General features: G+C 40.6%; 1 protein-coding gene across 1 annotated transcript; it reads left to right on the top strand.

Annotated features, from left to right (window-relative positions):
* Nucleotides 1-905: 905 nt before the first annotated feature.
* LOC127965885 (uncharacterized) lies at nucleotides 906-10,951 on the top strand. The gene is made up of 2 exons (XM_052566590.1): nucleotides 906-1,463; nucleotides 7,682-10,951. The coding sequence occupies exon 2, from the start codon at nucleotides 7,682-7,684 to the stop codon at nucleotides 9,914-9,916; it is 2,235 nt and encodes a 744-aa protein (XP_052422550.1). The 5' UTR covers nucleotides 906-1,463; the 3' UTR covers nucleotides 9,917-10,951.
* The last annotated feature ends 4,724 nt before the right edge of the window (nucleotides 10,952-15,675 follow it).

Raw genomic sequence — 15,675 nt, 5'->3', positions numbered from 1 at the left:
TAAAACAGATTACCCCTTGTTTGCCTAAATTGGCCCACATACAAAACGGACGAGCTCACATCAGGTGAGGAGGATACACAGGAAATCTTCAATTATCACTTTATGAGTCCACCTAATCGGCTTCTCCAATCTCGGTATTATCTCAAAGTTACATCAGTCACAAGCTCTCCTAGCCCAAAGTCATATCCCTAGATGTCTAACACATTTACCCACCACTGACTGCCTATCTTCACCGCCGGAGATACTAATTATCCCGAGCGGCCGTCTAGCGTTTCCCCATCAGTGAGAGCTCGCAGAATCTCTCTCGAATAGTGCTAGACCAAGCCACAACAATTCATTCAAATTAAGGGGCGTGTGCATTAACACCTAATTCCAATTATTCCCTTCTCATTACAATATATATATATATATATATATATATATATATATATATATACACACACACACACACACACACACACACACACATATATGTATATTGAAGGAGAGGATGGAGATTCTGACGCTGATTATATCCTTTCTTCAGAATATATTATCTCATTAATATTGTGTGATTATTAATCAAGTGTTTGATCAGTATTTAACCTCCAAGATTGTTGTATGATGTGATTAAATGAAGAAAGCCATCTATATAACTATAGATTGATGCATGCTTACTTAGAAACATATTATTCCTTCCTAGAACTGACAGGTTTTACATGTCATGGACATGTGTGTGAGTATTCTTTTTCCTAGGGTCACCAGGTCAGCTAAAACGGACCAGGGGGCCTCTTCTATGTGCCATGGGAGAGACATGCTGTCTCCTAACATGTCTCAACGGACATTAGATATTAAGAACTCTGTTTTATCCTGTCTTCTTATTCTTTAAGATTAATGTCAGCCTGCCCTTTGTGTGTAACCAATTGTAGTGATAAAAAGACTTGCCAGTGCAAGAAAACCTTGGGAATAAGCAGATAAGGGCTGAGTTTGTGTATGTGTGTGTGTGCCCATAAAGTGATGAGACCAACATTGCTGGATTCCAGACCTAGGATGAGGTGCCTTCTTCAACCGTGCTGACGCCTGCTATAATCACTGGAGATATGCTGAAGATGTATATGACCATATGTGAAGATTGTCTAAGTTTATCTAGGTTTTGGAACCAATCAGATCGCTGCTGACCAGTGCTTTGACGCATTTGAAGTCTTCTGTCTGGAGTATAACTATGACTGATTTTGTATTATACGGCAGTTCAGCTTACGAACTCCTGCGAGGGTATTGACGCTGACTTCTGCCTATGAAACTGCAAACTATTTCCTTAAGTAAAATTATTATTATTAATTGAACTCATCTCTGACTCCTGGTCTTGATTACGACACCACCTGCTCCTTGGGTTTTAAACTGTTATCCCCAACAGTTTAATGGTGGAGGATCGGCGGGCAATCGTTCTTTGGTGACATCCCTGATCAATCATCAAAAACCAAAAGGTAGGAAAGATTTTATATTTAATATCATTGGTTAGGGACTGTCTGTGGAGAACGGGGGTCAAGAGAAGAAAGAACGATAGACTCACTCAGACGTGAGGGGGTAGACACTAACTCCGGGGGTGGAGAAAATAAATTGTGTCACATATACCTGTAAATAAGTAACCTTGTGAGTTAAGGGGTACAAGTATACATCGTAGGTCTTGATATAAGATATTTTTCAGATGTGTACAATTACAGAGGGAACAGGTGCACACCTATAGGTCGTAAAGATAGACGTGAAAGTTTGTTTTTTAGGTGTGCACAGTCCAGGGGAGGACGAAAACGCATTCTTAAAAAGCACAAAGGCCGTAACAGGCAGTGCTGGGTATAGCATTTGATAGCCAAGGCAAAGTGCATTTACGGCCGGGGGGGTAGCCAATTAAGGATTTGGAAATTCAGAAAGGAATGTAAGACGCTAGACGGGGGTTCTAGACGTATCTCGCTCTTTCAACTCTTGACCACTCGTTTGAACAGACAGGGGCGCGCCCCGAGCTTAGAAACAGGACAGATCAGTGGTTAGGGTACAGAGTATCCAAAAAGTAGAATTTTAAAATAAATACCTAGATAATCTACATGCGCATATATATATATAGAGATAGAGATATAGGTAAGGGAAAGTATTGATTGATCTGGGATGCATTTTTGAACAAACCCGAATGAGCTAAAATGTTTTAATGACTAGTGGACAGGTGTTGTCAGAAATACTTTGCAGTTTCAGACGCAGAAGTTAAGCCATTTGTTTGATAAGCTATAGATTTAATACCTCAAATTGTTTGCTGCTAGCATTTCTCAGGGGCTTCCTATATAAGGAAATTAAAACTACTATATATATATATCAATAAATAACATATCTCAGTATATACAGTTTGATATATAGTATTTTGAAATGGCTGGTAAAAGTAACAAGCAGCCTCCAAAAACAGAATCTGTTGAAACAGATCCGAGCAAACTCTGTAAGCAGATTTGTTCTGAAACTTTGACTTCAAAGAAATTCTCTGAACTAATTAAGCGTATGGTCAGTCAAGGATTTGACTCAGACTGGAAAGTAGAAAAACAGTTAGGATGGTTACAGTCTAAGAAAGAGCCAGAAAAACATAAATTCTTAGCTGTATGTGCTTATTCATGGATTTGTAAACAGGGAGGAATTCCCTTAACTGAAGATGGCACAATTCCCGCAGTAGTCGAATGCTGGAAAGATTTACGTGCCAAAAGTGATCTCATGGCTGAGATTTCAGGGGTTGAAATAGGGAAAGATCTGAGTGGTTTTACTACAGGGCTATCCGTTGTCATGAAAAAGGCCGAGCAGAGTGAGGCTTGTAATATGGTTCCACATGTGTCTTTTCCCTCTGCTCCTGAGCTCCCTTCTCTGACTGTGCAGGCGGCTGCCGTAACCGGCTCCGCCCCTCATACCCAAACAGATAATCAGAGTGATTCGCCTTATAGTATTGCTAGGAGGTTACTGGATGCTGCTATTTCTGGGGCGCCACCCCCTTACCCAGATGTAACTGAGGTTTCTACGCCATATGCAAATGTCAACCAGAAGGCTGAAAACATTGGTGTTCCTCTCTCTCCTCCTCTTGAGCGAGGCGGGGCCCCCTCCTCCCGGGGAGGGGTGTCTGCTGCGCCCATTAGAGCTGTTGCTGAGGAACAGAGAAACACTGAAATGGGTGCAGGATATGAAATAGGGGAGTGGAATAGACTCACCGCGGTTGAGAAAAATAATTTGTTGAGTGGCATCGAACCTTTCAAATTATTTAGTCCAAATAAGGTGTCATGGGATAAATTAGAGTCTATAGCTAGACAACAAAATTTAGGAATTGCAGACATTCAATACATGGTAGAAACTCTTGTGCCCCACAGTAAATTAGGCAGAGTTCAAACTATCAGAATTGATCCTCTCGTTCCCACTAATTGGGATGAGTATTGTATAGCATACCGAGAATATAAAGAGCAGGTGCAAGATCTGTTAGGGAGGGGCTCCTTTCCCTGGACTAGTGTGACCCAAATTAAGCAGAGACCCACCGAAAGTCCTTTAGAATATGTTGAACGTTTTCGTAATGCATATGAAAATTACTGTGCTGCTAATAATAATAATGAGGATTATGATTCAGCGATCATCATTGAATCCGCTATAAGCGGACTGACTAAACGTTATCGAGATCTGCTCATTTCAGGCTCTGTTAACATTCCAAATTGGGAATCCCTGCTCCAGTGGAGTGCAGTAAGTTGGAGTCGTCTGCAGAGTGAACCAGGTGCTCACCCCGCGGCGGTAGCCGCAGGGGCTGAAGCGGAAACAAATCCACCCGAGGTCAGTTGTTATAATTGTCGCCAGCCTGGGCATTTCAGCCGTAATTGTCCTAAAGAACCTGTGAAATGCAGCCGATGCCATAAGAAAGGGCATGTACATACACAATGTCGAGTTAATCTGTCCCAATCTAACTTCAAAAAGGGTAGAAGGGACAGGCAGCCACATCGGCTGACTCTGTCTGATGCTGACATTGCCAAGCTGAAGAAACTGGTCGAGGACTAGGGGTCAGCGGCCTCCGGTTCTTGTGATGTGACTGACCCTAGACCCTATATTCATGCGTTGTTAGGAGGCCGGCAATGTATAGCATTAATTGATACTGGGGCTCAAGTTAGCATCACCAACATTAATTTGGAAACTACTTCTGATTTTATGTACATTGAAGGATTGAATGGCAAAGAAATGTATTATAAATCTGTTCCTGTTCCTCTCTCTATTGCAGACTCTCAGAAAGTGTTTTGGACAGAATTCTGGGTTGGGAAAAATACTGTGGGAACCATAATTGGTGTTGACATTCTGAATAATCTTGAAGCTGATGTTTTGCTTTCTACAGATAAGCTTGTGCTTGGCTGCAATGAAGTACTCCGCTTATCTCATGCAAGGCCACACCATGGAGCTGGATGTGCAGTGGCTGGAGCTGTAAGTGCCTCAAATATGACAGAGACTAGACCTGAGTGGAAATACCTAATTTCTAAATTTCCTAATGTATGGGCTAAAGACAAATTTGATTGTGGTAAGGCAAACATTCAGCCACTCCGCATCCCAGGTCCCATGCATGATGCCAAACGCCAATATCCTTTGAAAAACGATGCTCGCTTAGGAGCTGAACAGGTTGTTAATGAGTTACATAAACGGGGGATAATTGTGCCATGCTCCGCCCCCACGAACAGCCCTATGTGGCCAGTACAGAAAGCTGATAAGAGTTGGCGTTTGACAATTGATTATACCGCCTTGAATGCAGTTACTGCTCCAATGCACCCCCTGGTGGCCAACCCAGCCACTATTTTGAATGAGATTGGATCTGAGCACTGTTATTTTACTGCTTTAGACATTGCTAATGGCTTTTGGACTTGTCCCTTAGCACCAGAGGATCAACCGAAATTTGCATTTTCCTGTTCTGGACGACAATGGACATGGACTCGAATGCCTCAAGGATTCTGCCACTCGCCCAGTCTGTTCAATCAAGTATTGGCTTCATTCATTGATCCTATTCGAAAAGAACTTGAAACTGATGGGTCTGTCGTACTTCAGTACGTGGATGACCTTTTGATCTGTAGTCCTACTAAGCTTAAACATTTGAATGCTGTTCAGACTGTGTTGAAAACTTTGAACCAGGGAGGGTTTAAGATTAATTTGCAGAAGGTGCAGTTGGCCAGATCCGAGGTGACGTATCTGGGACAGATCGTTGGAGTCCATGGCAGACGCATCACTCCTGAACGGGTCAAGGCTATCGTCGAACTGCCAAAGCCTAACACCGTGACTGGTCTAAGGCAGGTAATGGGACTTCTGAATTACTGCCGCCAGTATGTGTCTGAATATAATGAACTTTCTAAGCCCCTCACAGAAGCACTGAAGGGAGGGAAGCCTGGACAGGAGCTCATCGAATGGACAGAGGAGATGGAAGAGGCGTTTGTGAGTATCAAAGAGACTCTTTCTTCTTGTCCTGCACTTAGACACGCCGATGCCCGGCGGGCCTTTCACCTATGGACTTGGGTAGGGAAGAAATCCTACTCAGCTGCCCTGGGCCAGCGTGTTCCTGGAAGAACGTCTTACGGCATGGTGGGGTACTTCTCGACCACTATTCCTGTTTCCATGGCCGGACAGCATCCATGCTTGCTGATCTGCGACTGTGCTGAATGGGCGGTCAAGGCAACAGAGGAGGTCGTCATGCACCAGAAAGTGGTACTGCACACCAGACACCAGATACTCAAACTACTTACAAACACACGCCTGGGTACAATTTCAAATCAACGACGAGCCAAGTGGGAAGCAACCCTCTTGAGCAAAAATGTTGAAATCTTGATTGATGCTGACAATGTAATCAACCCTGCATCCCTTATGCCAGAAGAAGGAACTGCTCACAATTGTGCACAGCTGATTGAGAACGACACTCGGAGCCCACTGGATACCGAGCCACTGCAAGATGCAATGAAACTGTTCGTCGACGGGTCCAGTTTTTATGAGAATGGTACACGATACACTGGATGGGCTGTGGTAAACGAGCACGGTGAAACAGTTGACTGTGGTTCTCTTGCAGGTGGTGGAGCTCAAGTAGCTGAACTCATTGCCCTGACCCGTGCCCTGCAGTTTGGCAAGGGGAAACGTCTAAATGTGTATACAGATAGCCGTTATGCTTATGGGGTCGCTGTAGATTTTGGACCTGTGTGGCAACGCCGGGGATTTTTGACTACTGCTGGTCTCCCTATTTCTCATCAGAAGCAGGTCATTGAACTGATGGAGGCCTGCAAACTGCCTGCTGCTGGAGCTGTGATCAAAGTCACGGGACATTCACAGGAGGAGTCACCAGAAGCCAAAGGAAATCGGGCTGCAGATGCTGCTGCCAGGGGGGCTGCAAAACGTACTGAAAAAGTTGTGAGTGTAGTACCTCTTTCTCCCCAGGAGGGAGAAGCACCAACCAGAGACATCTTTGAGTTATATGACACTAATGATCCAGAGGAAACTGAACAGTGGGCTAAGTTAGGGGCACTAAAGACTTCTGATGGACTTTGGAAATTTCATGATCGATTTGTATGTCCTTCTTCTGCTCGTACTGAATTAATGTCTTTATATCATGGTTTGGCACATGCAGGTCCTGAAAAGCTACATGCAATGATTTCAAAAACATGGTGGTGGCCCAAGCTGAGAACCGCTTGCACAGATTTCTGTAAAAGATGTTTGGTATGTCTCAAGGTAAATTCTCCTTCTAAGCTTAAGATTCCCTTGGGACATGCCCCTCGCCCTCAGGGACCCTGGACACATTTGCAAATTGATTTCCTAGGTCCATTGCCCCCTAGTGGAGGTTTTTCATACATCTTAATGATTATTGATTTGTTTTCTAGATGGGTGGAGGCCTTTCCGCTGAGAAATTGCACCGCAGACGCAACTGCAAAAATTCTGTTGACTGAAGTATTCCCCAGATGGGGACTTCCTTTACAGATTGATTCAGACCAGGGCACACATTTCACAGGGAAAGTGATGAAACAGGCTATGAGATTAATGGGGATCACACAACATTTCCACATTTCTTTTAGGCCTCAGTCAAGTGGTTCAGTTGAACGAGCTAACCGAACATTGAAAACTTCCCTGAGGAAGAGAGCTTTGGAGTGGGGAAAGGGTTGGCACGCAGCAATACCAATGATACTGTTTAGTATGAGGGCTAGCCCAAATAAAACCACACAGATCAGCCCTTTTGAAATCATGACAGGTCGTTACATGCGTTTGCCATGGGATGCACCATTGCAACATGAGGGACCCTCGGGCCCTTTGAAAGATGCTCTGCAAAATTATCTAAAAACCTTGGATAATTGCTTACGTGATACACGAGTAAGTGTCAGCATCAGACAAGCTGAACAAGATAACAAAGAGCAAACCACATTGCCTGTTCTTCCAGAAATTGGAGATACAGTAATGATGCGGAGGGAAATAGTAACCCCTCTGGGTCCGAAGTTTGATGGGCCCTATCAAGTTTTGTTAACTACTAACACTTCTGTTCTTCTTGACAGAGGAGCGCTTGGTACAGTATGGAGACACTGGTCTCAGGTGAAGCCCCTCGAGAAATGTTACAACCAGAATGCTACCTCGTAGTCAACCTTAGGCGTTATAGGTAAAAGTGAAATGTACGGGTTTATCCTAAATTTTGACTTGACTGTTTCAGATGTCCGGACCTGATGATGTGCTGAAGCTGCTGATTCTTCATGAAGAAGCACGCAGAGAAAGACGTCTGAAACTTAGACGAGCATTCATTCGATTGGTTATTCCGCTCTCAATTGTAATGTTAATTTTGATTGCTTTATCATTTCTGCTCTGGATTCAAATCTCTCTCTCAACAGGACGTTTTCATGCGTTCTCAACAAATTGGGATTGTGAAATGACCGACTGCCGTCCTTCTTGGGTTAGATACCCATGCCTAAATTCTACAGAGGGTCTAAATTTGCTTCCTACTATGTATCAGAAAGTTAAGAATCATTGTTATAGGTTCGACGGCAATGACACAGTGACCTATTGGCTCGGTCACTCCCCAAATTATCCAGAGAATACCCTCATCATGCAGAAAGGCCGCTGGTGGAACAATGGTGATGTGGATGTTTTTGATGGAAACTATAGTTCCCTTAGTTGGATTCCCATCACCGTAGTTGGCAGAAACCATAGTGACTGTCCAGTAGCAATAGACAAGCACCGCAAGTATGTATTAAATCAGAAAACACCTGCCACTCCTAAACGCAGCAGGAGAGACAATGGGGGTGAGTTACAGCATGCTCAGATAGAGATTGGAGGAAAAGCAGTGAAGTTACCTTTATACCCTATTGCGCCTGATCCACGTCATATTGTGTCATATTATCTGCCCAAGGTTAAGGACCATCTTTACTCGAATAAGGCAGTAAGGGATGTAGCACAAAGCTATCTGTCTAGAAATATTTTTGTTCGAGATGATCCCAGCTCTGACACATATAAGTTAGTTGCAAATGACAAATTTCTGAGACGATGGAATGTTTTGCAGCCAGAAAAGGTTCATCTTGTCAGGTGGGATAAAAACAGATCTTATGGAGCAGTGTGTGATAGACTAGGACGAATTGATAAGACTGATAAGGATAATTTTGATCTAAATGGAAGTAAAAATGGATTACCAAATGTTAATGCTCTTTCCCTCGCTTGGCCAAGGTATACTAAGTTGGATGATCCTTGGAAGGAGACCATGCACGTGGAACGATGCCTGGGTATGGAAGTGAAACATTGGTTCGTCCAGACGTTTCCTCCGCATCGGCCTGACAAATGTGCGGTAATTATAAACAAAATTTTAGGTACCCCAGGGGCAAAGGTTCCAATGGAAATTTGCAACGCATCTTTTGTGCGGCCAGATTATACATGGGCAAATTTCGCAGATGTGCTGTTTCAGTATGATGTTGCTATGTTAATGGCTAATCAATCCGTCATTCAAATGGAACAACTACATGACCATCTTGAAAGTAGGTGTAATAGCCCCACCTCAATGGTCTATAATGTCACTGCTTGGATGCAGTTGAATATGTTTCATTTGTGTTTAGAAATGATTGCCAGCAGAAAGACCACTATGCGGGTTCCTCGATCCACGGAGGATTTTGTATGGAAAGATTTCCAGCCCCATCAGGTCTACATGTGGCCACAGGTATCTGATGCTGCTATGGGAGATGAGTGGTTCGACAGGGAGAAACAGTTTCGTCAATTTTTAAGGCCAATTCCCTCCGTTCAAGAGTTACGAGGGTTACATGATGGGTGGAGTTTAAGTCATTGTCTGCATCATAAGGCTGTCCATACTATAGGTCCTGAGTGGAACCCAGTTGAGAAGTGTAAAAAGACAGATTGTTCCGAGACAGAGTATTGTGTTACTAATATGACTACATCTACGGAATACTACCCTCAAGTAAAATCGCAGCAAGCAAGTAAGAAATACATTAATGATTTCTTGAAACAGGTCAAGACTAATGATGTGTTTGCTGGCTATGAATATTTGAATTCAGTATGGCTCCGATCAACAGGTACCCTTTTCTTGTCAGATCCTCAAGAACCCACGGCGTTAGCAATAGCATGGATGTTTGCTTTCACAGTAGGGGCTATTTTTACAGATGTAACCGAGTCTGTAGAAGAATTTGTTGAAGAAGCTTGGGATGATTTTGTGGAAGCTTCAGAGGACGCGCTTATTGGAATCTTTCATTATGGCTTGTATGTTTTTGGAGGATTTGTGGGAATTATTGTCCTGTGTTTGGTTGCGTGGGGATTGGTACGCTGTTGTCTGTCCTATGTGTTCAAATCTGCTTGCAGGACTATTAACCCGGTGGAGGAAGATTTGCGACTGCGGAAGCTGACCAACAGTCTGCAGCAGCTGATGAAGGATGACGTCAACGCCCTGTTGTGAGTGGAAGGGCAGGGAGAGCCCTAAGCATGGGGACTGGATTAATTAGTATCCAGCTTGTCCATGATAGGGTGAAGAGACAAGTGTGACCCCTAGGGGAAACACGCGTCACCACTCCACCTTCCGTAGTGGCCTCACTGGATAGACCAGACGTGGAGTATTGGACTCCATACCGGTCTAAAACGGGGGACTGAAGGAGAGGATGGAGATTCTGACGCTGATTATATCCTTTCTTCAGAATATATTATCTCATTAATATTGTGTGATTATTAATCAAGTGTTTGATCAGTATTTAACCTCCAAGATTGTTGTATGATGTGATTAAATGAAGAAAGCCATCTATATAACTATAGATTGATGCATGCTTACTTAGAAACATATTATTCCTTCCTAGAACTGACAGGTTTTACATGTCATGGACATGTGTGTGAGTATTCTTTTTCCTAGGGTCACCAGGTCAGCTAAAACGGACCAGGGGGCCTCTTCTATGTGCCATGGGAGAGACATGCTGTCTCCTAACATGTCTCAACGGACATTAGATATTAAGAACTCTGTTTTATCCTGTCTTCTTATTCTTTAAGATTAATGTCAGCCTGCCCTTTGTGTGTAACCAATTGTAGTGATAAAAAGACTTGCCAGTGCAAGAAAACCTTGGGAATAAGCAGATAAGGGCTGAGTTTGTGTATGTGTGTGTGTGCCCATAAAGTGATGAGACCAACATTGCTGGATTCCAGACCTAGGATGAGGTGCCTTCTTCAACCGTGCTGACGCCTGCTATAATCACTGGAGATATGCTGAAGATGTATATGACCATATGTGAAGATTGTCTAAGTTTATCTAGGTTTTGGAACCAATCAGATCGCTGCTGACCAGTGCTTTGACGCATTTGAAGTCTTCTGTCTGGAGTATAACTATGACTGATTTTGTATTATACGGCAGTTCAGCTTACGAACTCCTGCGAGGGTATTGACGCTGACTTCTGCCTATGAAACTGCAAACTATTTCCTTAAGTAAAATTATTATTATTAATTGAACTCATCTCTGACTCCTGGTCTTGATTACGACACCACCTGCTCCTTGGGTTTTAAACTGTTATCCCCAACAATATGTATGTTTCTCGAAATTGATTCTGAATAATTCAGATTGCTTTCATTTATTTATTTCAAAATGTTTTGTGTTATGTTGTCCATTGTTCATAGTTTTCATACTTAATTAAGCTGTGAAAGGAACATTTTTAAGGGCTCAACACAACAGCTTTTATGATGCCGAAGCCACTTTAGTTATTACTAAAAACAAACAAAATAGGCAAGGCAAGTTTATTTATATTTCAAACACAATGGTAATTCAAAGTGCTTTACATAAAAGAAAGTAAAATAATCATAAAGAAAAATTATAACAAAAATAAAACAAGCAATTTTAAAACTTTTATAATGATTAAAACATTTATTTAATTAAAATGAATTTGCTCCGAAGTGCCGATCTGAATCAACCGAGTCGCAAATAGGCTCCGAAGTGCCGATCTGAATCAACAGAGTCGCGAACAGGCTCCGAAGTGCCGATCTGAATCAACCGAGTCGCGAACAGGCTCCGAAGTGTCGATCTGAATCAACCGAGTCGCGAACAGGCTCCGAAGTGCCGAATCAACCGAGTCGCGAACATGCTCCGAAGTCCCGATCTGAATCAACCGAGTCGCGAACAGGCTCCGAAGTCCCGATCTGAAAAATTCGACCAAAGAATGTAAAAAATAACTCTACAACTCTATGAAAGACTCAGATAACGTATCTAAAAATAAATCGCTATAGTAAAAGAGAAATAATAAGAGGAGTGAAGTTTCCTACTGTTCTGCTGTGTTTGGTCCTCACTCACGTCTGAGGCTCCGGGGCGCGTCTCCGGCCCTCACACGCGCATTTACAGCGCTAAATTTATCATCTTTGCTAATTATTATACATTTACTTCATTGTCAGCTTCAGGTACTTCATTTATTATTGTTCAATGAACTGTTTGAAACAAAAAAGGTTGTATTTCAGTAATAATTCAAAATGATCAAAATAAAATTTATAAAATAATGGTTTATATTTTAATATCCTTTAAAATATAATTTATTTCTGTGATGTGCAGCTGTATTTTCAGCATCATTCCTCCAGTCTTCAGTGTCACATGATCTTAAGAAATCATGAAAATATGATGATTTATTATTAGAACTATTAATAGTTGTGCTACCAAATATTATTTTGGAATCTGCGATACTTTTTTAAGGATTCTTCGAAGTATTATTATTTTTTTTAAAGAACAGCATTTATTCAAAATATAAATCTCTTCTAACAATATTATTCTTGGATATCACTTCTTATCAATTTAACACATCCTGAATAAAAGATTCTAAAATCTTATAAAGAATACAATTTCTTATAAAAAAAGAAATGATAAAAATTTACTGACCCCCAAACTATTGAACTGTAGTGAATATTGTTAGAAAATATTTATATTTTAAATAAATGCTCTTCTTTTTAACTTTTTATTCATCAAAGAATCCTGAAAAAAGTATCACAGATTCCAAAATAATATTTATCAGCAAAACTGTTGATAATTCTAATAATAAATCATCATATTATTCTGATTTCTGAAGATCATGTGACACTGAAGACTGGAGGAAAGATGCTGAAAATACAGCTGCACATCACATGAATAAATTACACCTTCATGTATATTAAAATAGAAAAATGTTAATAATATTTCACAATATTACATGTTTTCCAGTATTTTTGATCAAATAAATGCTGTCTTGATGAGTAAAATAAATTCCTGTAAAAAAACATAAAAAATCATTCTGATCCCAAACTCTGACCGGTATTGTGTGTATGTGTGTGTGTTTATATATATATATATATATATATATATATATATATATATATATATATATATATATATATATATATATATAAGCCCACTAACACACTAGGCAAGGCAAGTTTATTTATATTTCATACACAACGGTAATTCAAAGTGCTTTACATAAAAGAAAGTAAAATAATCATAAAGAAAAATTATAACAAAAATAAAACAAGCAATTTTAAAACTTTTATAATGATTAAAAAATATACTTAATTAAAATGAATATAAAAACTGTTACAAAATTATTTTACATTAAAAAAAAAACAGTGAAAATATAGTGCAATCAGTTCGGACATTGCACAGGGCTCATTCAATAAATGCACAGCTAAACAGATGAGTTTTAAGTCTAGATTTAAATTTGACTAGTGTTTTACATCTGGTCTCTTCTGGAAGCTGATTCCAACTGCGAGAGGCATAGAAACTAAAAGCAGATTCCCCTTGTTTTGTGTGAACCCTTGGTATTTCTAACTGCATTACTTGAGGATGTGCTAATCGCCTTCCTGATGTTGTTGATCTTCTCACAAAAGAAGGATGCAAACTTATTGCATTTGCTGTCGGAGAGCATTTCACTGAGAATTTGACTTCAGTCTATGTCTCATAACTTTGAACGCTCCTCTGTGCAATGCAGATGTGAATCAACCGAGGGCGCGAACATGCTCCGAAATGCCGATCTGAATCAACGGAGGGCGCAAACATGCTCCGAAGTCCCGATCTGAAATCAACCGAGTCGCGAACATGCTCCGGAGTGCCGATCTGAATCAATCGAGGGCGCGAACATGCTCCGAAGTCCAGATCTGAAATGAACCGAGTCGCGAACATGCTCCGAAGTGCCGATCTGAATCAACCGATTTGCGAACAGGCTCCGAAGTGCCGATCTGAATCCACCGAGTCATGAACATGCTCCCAAGTGCCGACCTGAATCTACCGAGTCGCGAACAGGCTCCGAAGTGCCGAATCAACCGGGTCGCGAACATGCTCCGAAGTGGCGATCTGAATCAACCGAGTCGCGAACATGCTCCGAAGTGCCGATCTGAATCAACCGAGTCGCGAACAGGCTCCAAAGTCCCGATCTGAAAACTTCGACCAAAGAATGTAAAAAATAACTCTATTTCTCTAATAACTCTACTACTCTATGAAAGACTCAGATCACGTATCTAAAAATAAATCGCTATAGTAAAAGAGAAATAATAAGAGGAGTGAAGTTTCCTACTGTTCTGCTGTGTTTGGTCCTCACTCGCGTCTGACGCTCAGCGGCGCGTCTCCGCCCTTCACACGCGCGTTTACAGCGCTAAATTAATCATCATTGCTAATTATTATACATTTACTTCATTGTCAGCTTCAGGTACTTCATTTATTATTGTTCAATGAACTGTTTGAAACAAAAAAGGTTGTATTTCAGTAATAATTCAAAATGATCAAAATAAAAATTTTAAGATAATGGTTTATATTTTAATATCCTTTGCTCTTCTTCTTTTTAACTTTTTATTCATCAAAGAATCCTGAAAAAAGTATCACAGATTCCAAAATAATATTTATCAGCAAAACTGTTGATAATTCTAATAATAAATCATCATATTATTCTGATTTCTGAAGATCATGTGACACTGGAGACTGGAGGAAAGATGCTGAAAATAAAGCTGCACATAACATGAATAAATTACACCTTCATGTATATTAAAATAGAAAAATGTTAATAATATTTCACAATATTACATGTTTTCCAGTATTTTTGAAAAAATAAATGCTGTCTTGATGAGTAAAATAAATTCCTGTAAAAAAACATTAAAAATCATTCTGATCCCAAACTCTGACCGGTAGTGTGTGTATGTGTGTGTGTTTATATATATATAAGCCCACTAACACACTAGGCAAGGCAAGTTTATTTATATTTCAAACACAATGGTAATTCAAAGTGCTTTACACAAAAGAAAGTAAAATAATCATAAAGAAAAATTATAACAAAAATAAAACAAGCAATTTTAAAACTTTTATAATGATTAAAACATTTACTTAATTAAAAGAATTTGCTCCGAAGTGCCGATCTGAATCAACCGAGTCGCGAACATGCTCCGAAGTCCAGATCTGAAATCAACCGAGTCGCGAACAGGCTCCGAAGTGCCGAATCAACCGAGTCGCGAACATGCTCCGAAGTGCCGATCTGAATCAACCGAGTCGCGAACAGGCTCCGAAGTGCCGAATCAACCGAGTCGCGAACATGCTCCGAAGTGCCGATCTGAATCAACCGAGTCGCGAACATGCTCCGAAGTGCCGATCTGAATCAACCGAGTCGCGAACAGGCTCCGAAGTCCCGATCTGAAAAATTCGACCAAAGAATGTAAAAAATAACTCTATTTCTATAATAACTCTACAACTCTATGAAAGACTCAGATAACTTATCTAAAAATAAATCGCTATAGTAAAAGAGAAATAATAAGAGGAGTGAAGTTTCCTCCTGTTCTGCTGTGTTTGGTCCTCACTCACGTCTGAGGCTCCGGGGCGCGTCTCCGCCCCTCACACGCGACTTTACAGTGCTAAATTTATCATCATTGCTAATTATTATACATTTACTTCATTGTCAGCTTCAGGTACTTCATTTATTATTGTTCAATGAACTGTTTGAAACAAAAAAGGTTGTATTTCAGTAATAATTCAAAATGATCAAAATAAAAATTTTAAGATAATGGTTTATATTTTAATATCCTTTGCTCTTCTTCTTTTTAACTTTTTATTCATCAAAGAATCCTGAAAAAAGTATCACAGATTCCAAAATAATATTTATCAGCAAAACTGTTGATAATTCTAATAATAAATCATCATATTATTCTGATTTCTGAAGATCATGTGACACTGGAGACTGGAGGAAAGATGCT

The sequence above is a fragment of the Carassius gibelio genome, chromosome B10 (assembly GCF_023724105.1).
Source record: "Carassius gibelio isolate Cgi1373 ecotype wild population from Czech Republic chromosome B10, carGib1.2-hapl.c, whole genome shotgun sequence".
Classification (NCBI taxonomy): Eukaryota; Metazoa; Chordata; class Actinopteri; order Cypriniformes; family Cyprinidae; genus Carassius; species Carassius gibelio.
This window is presented reverse-complemented; position numbering and strand designations above follow the sequence as displayed.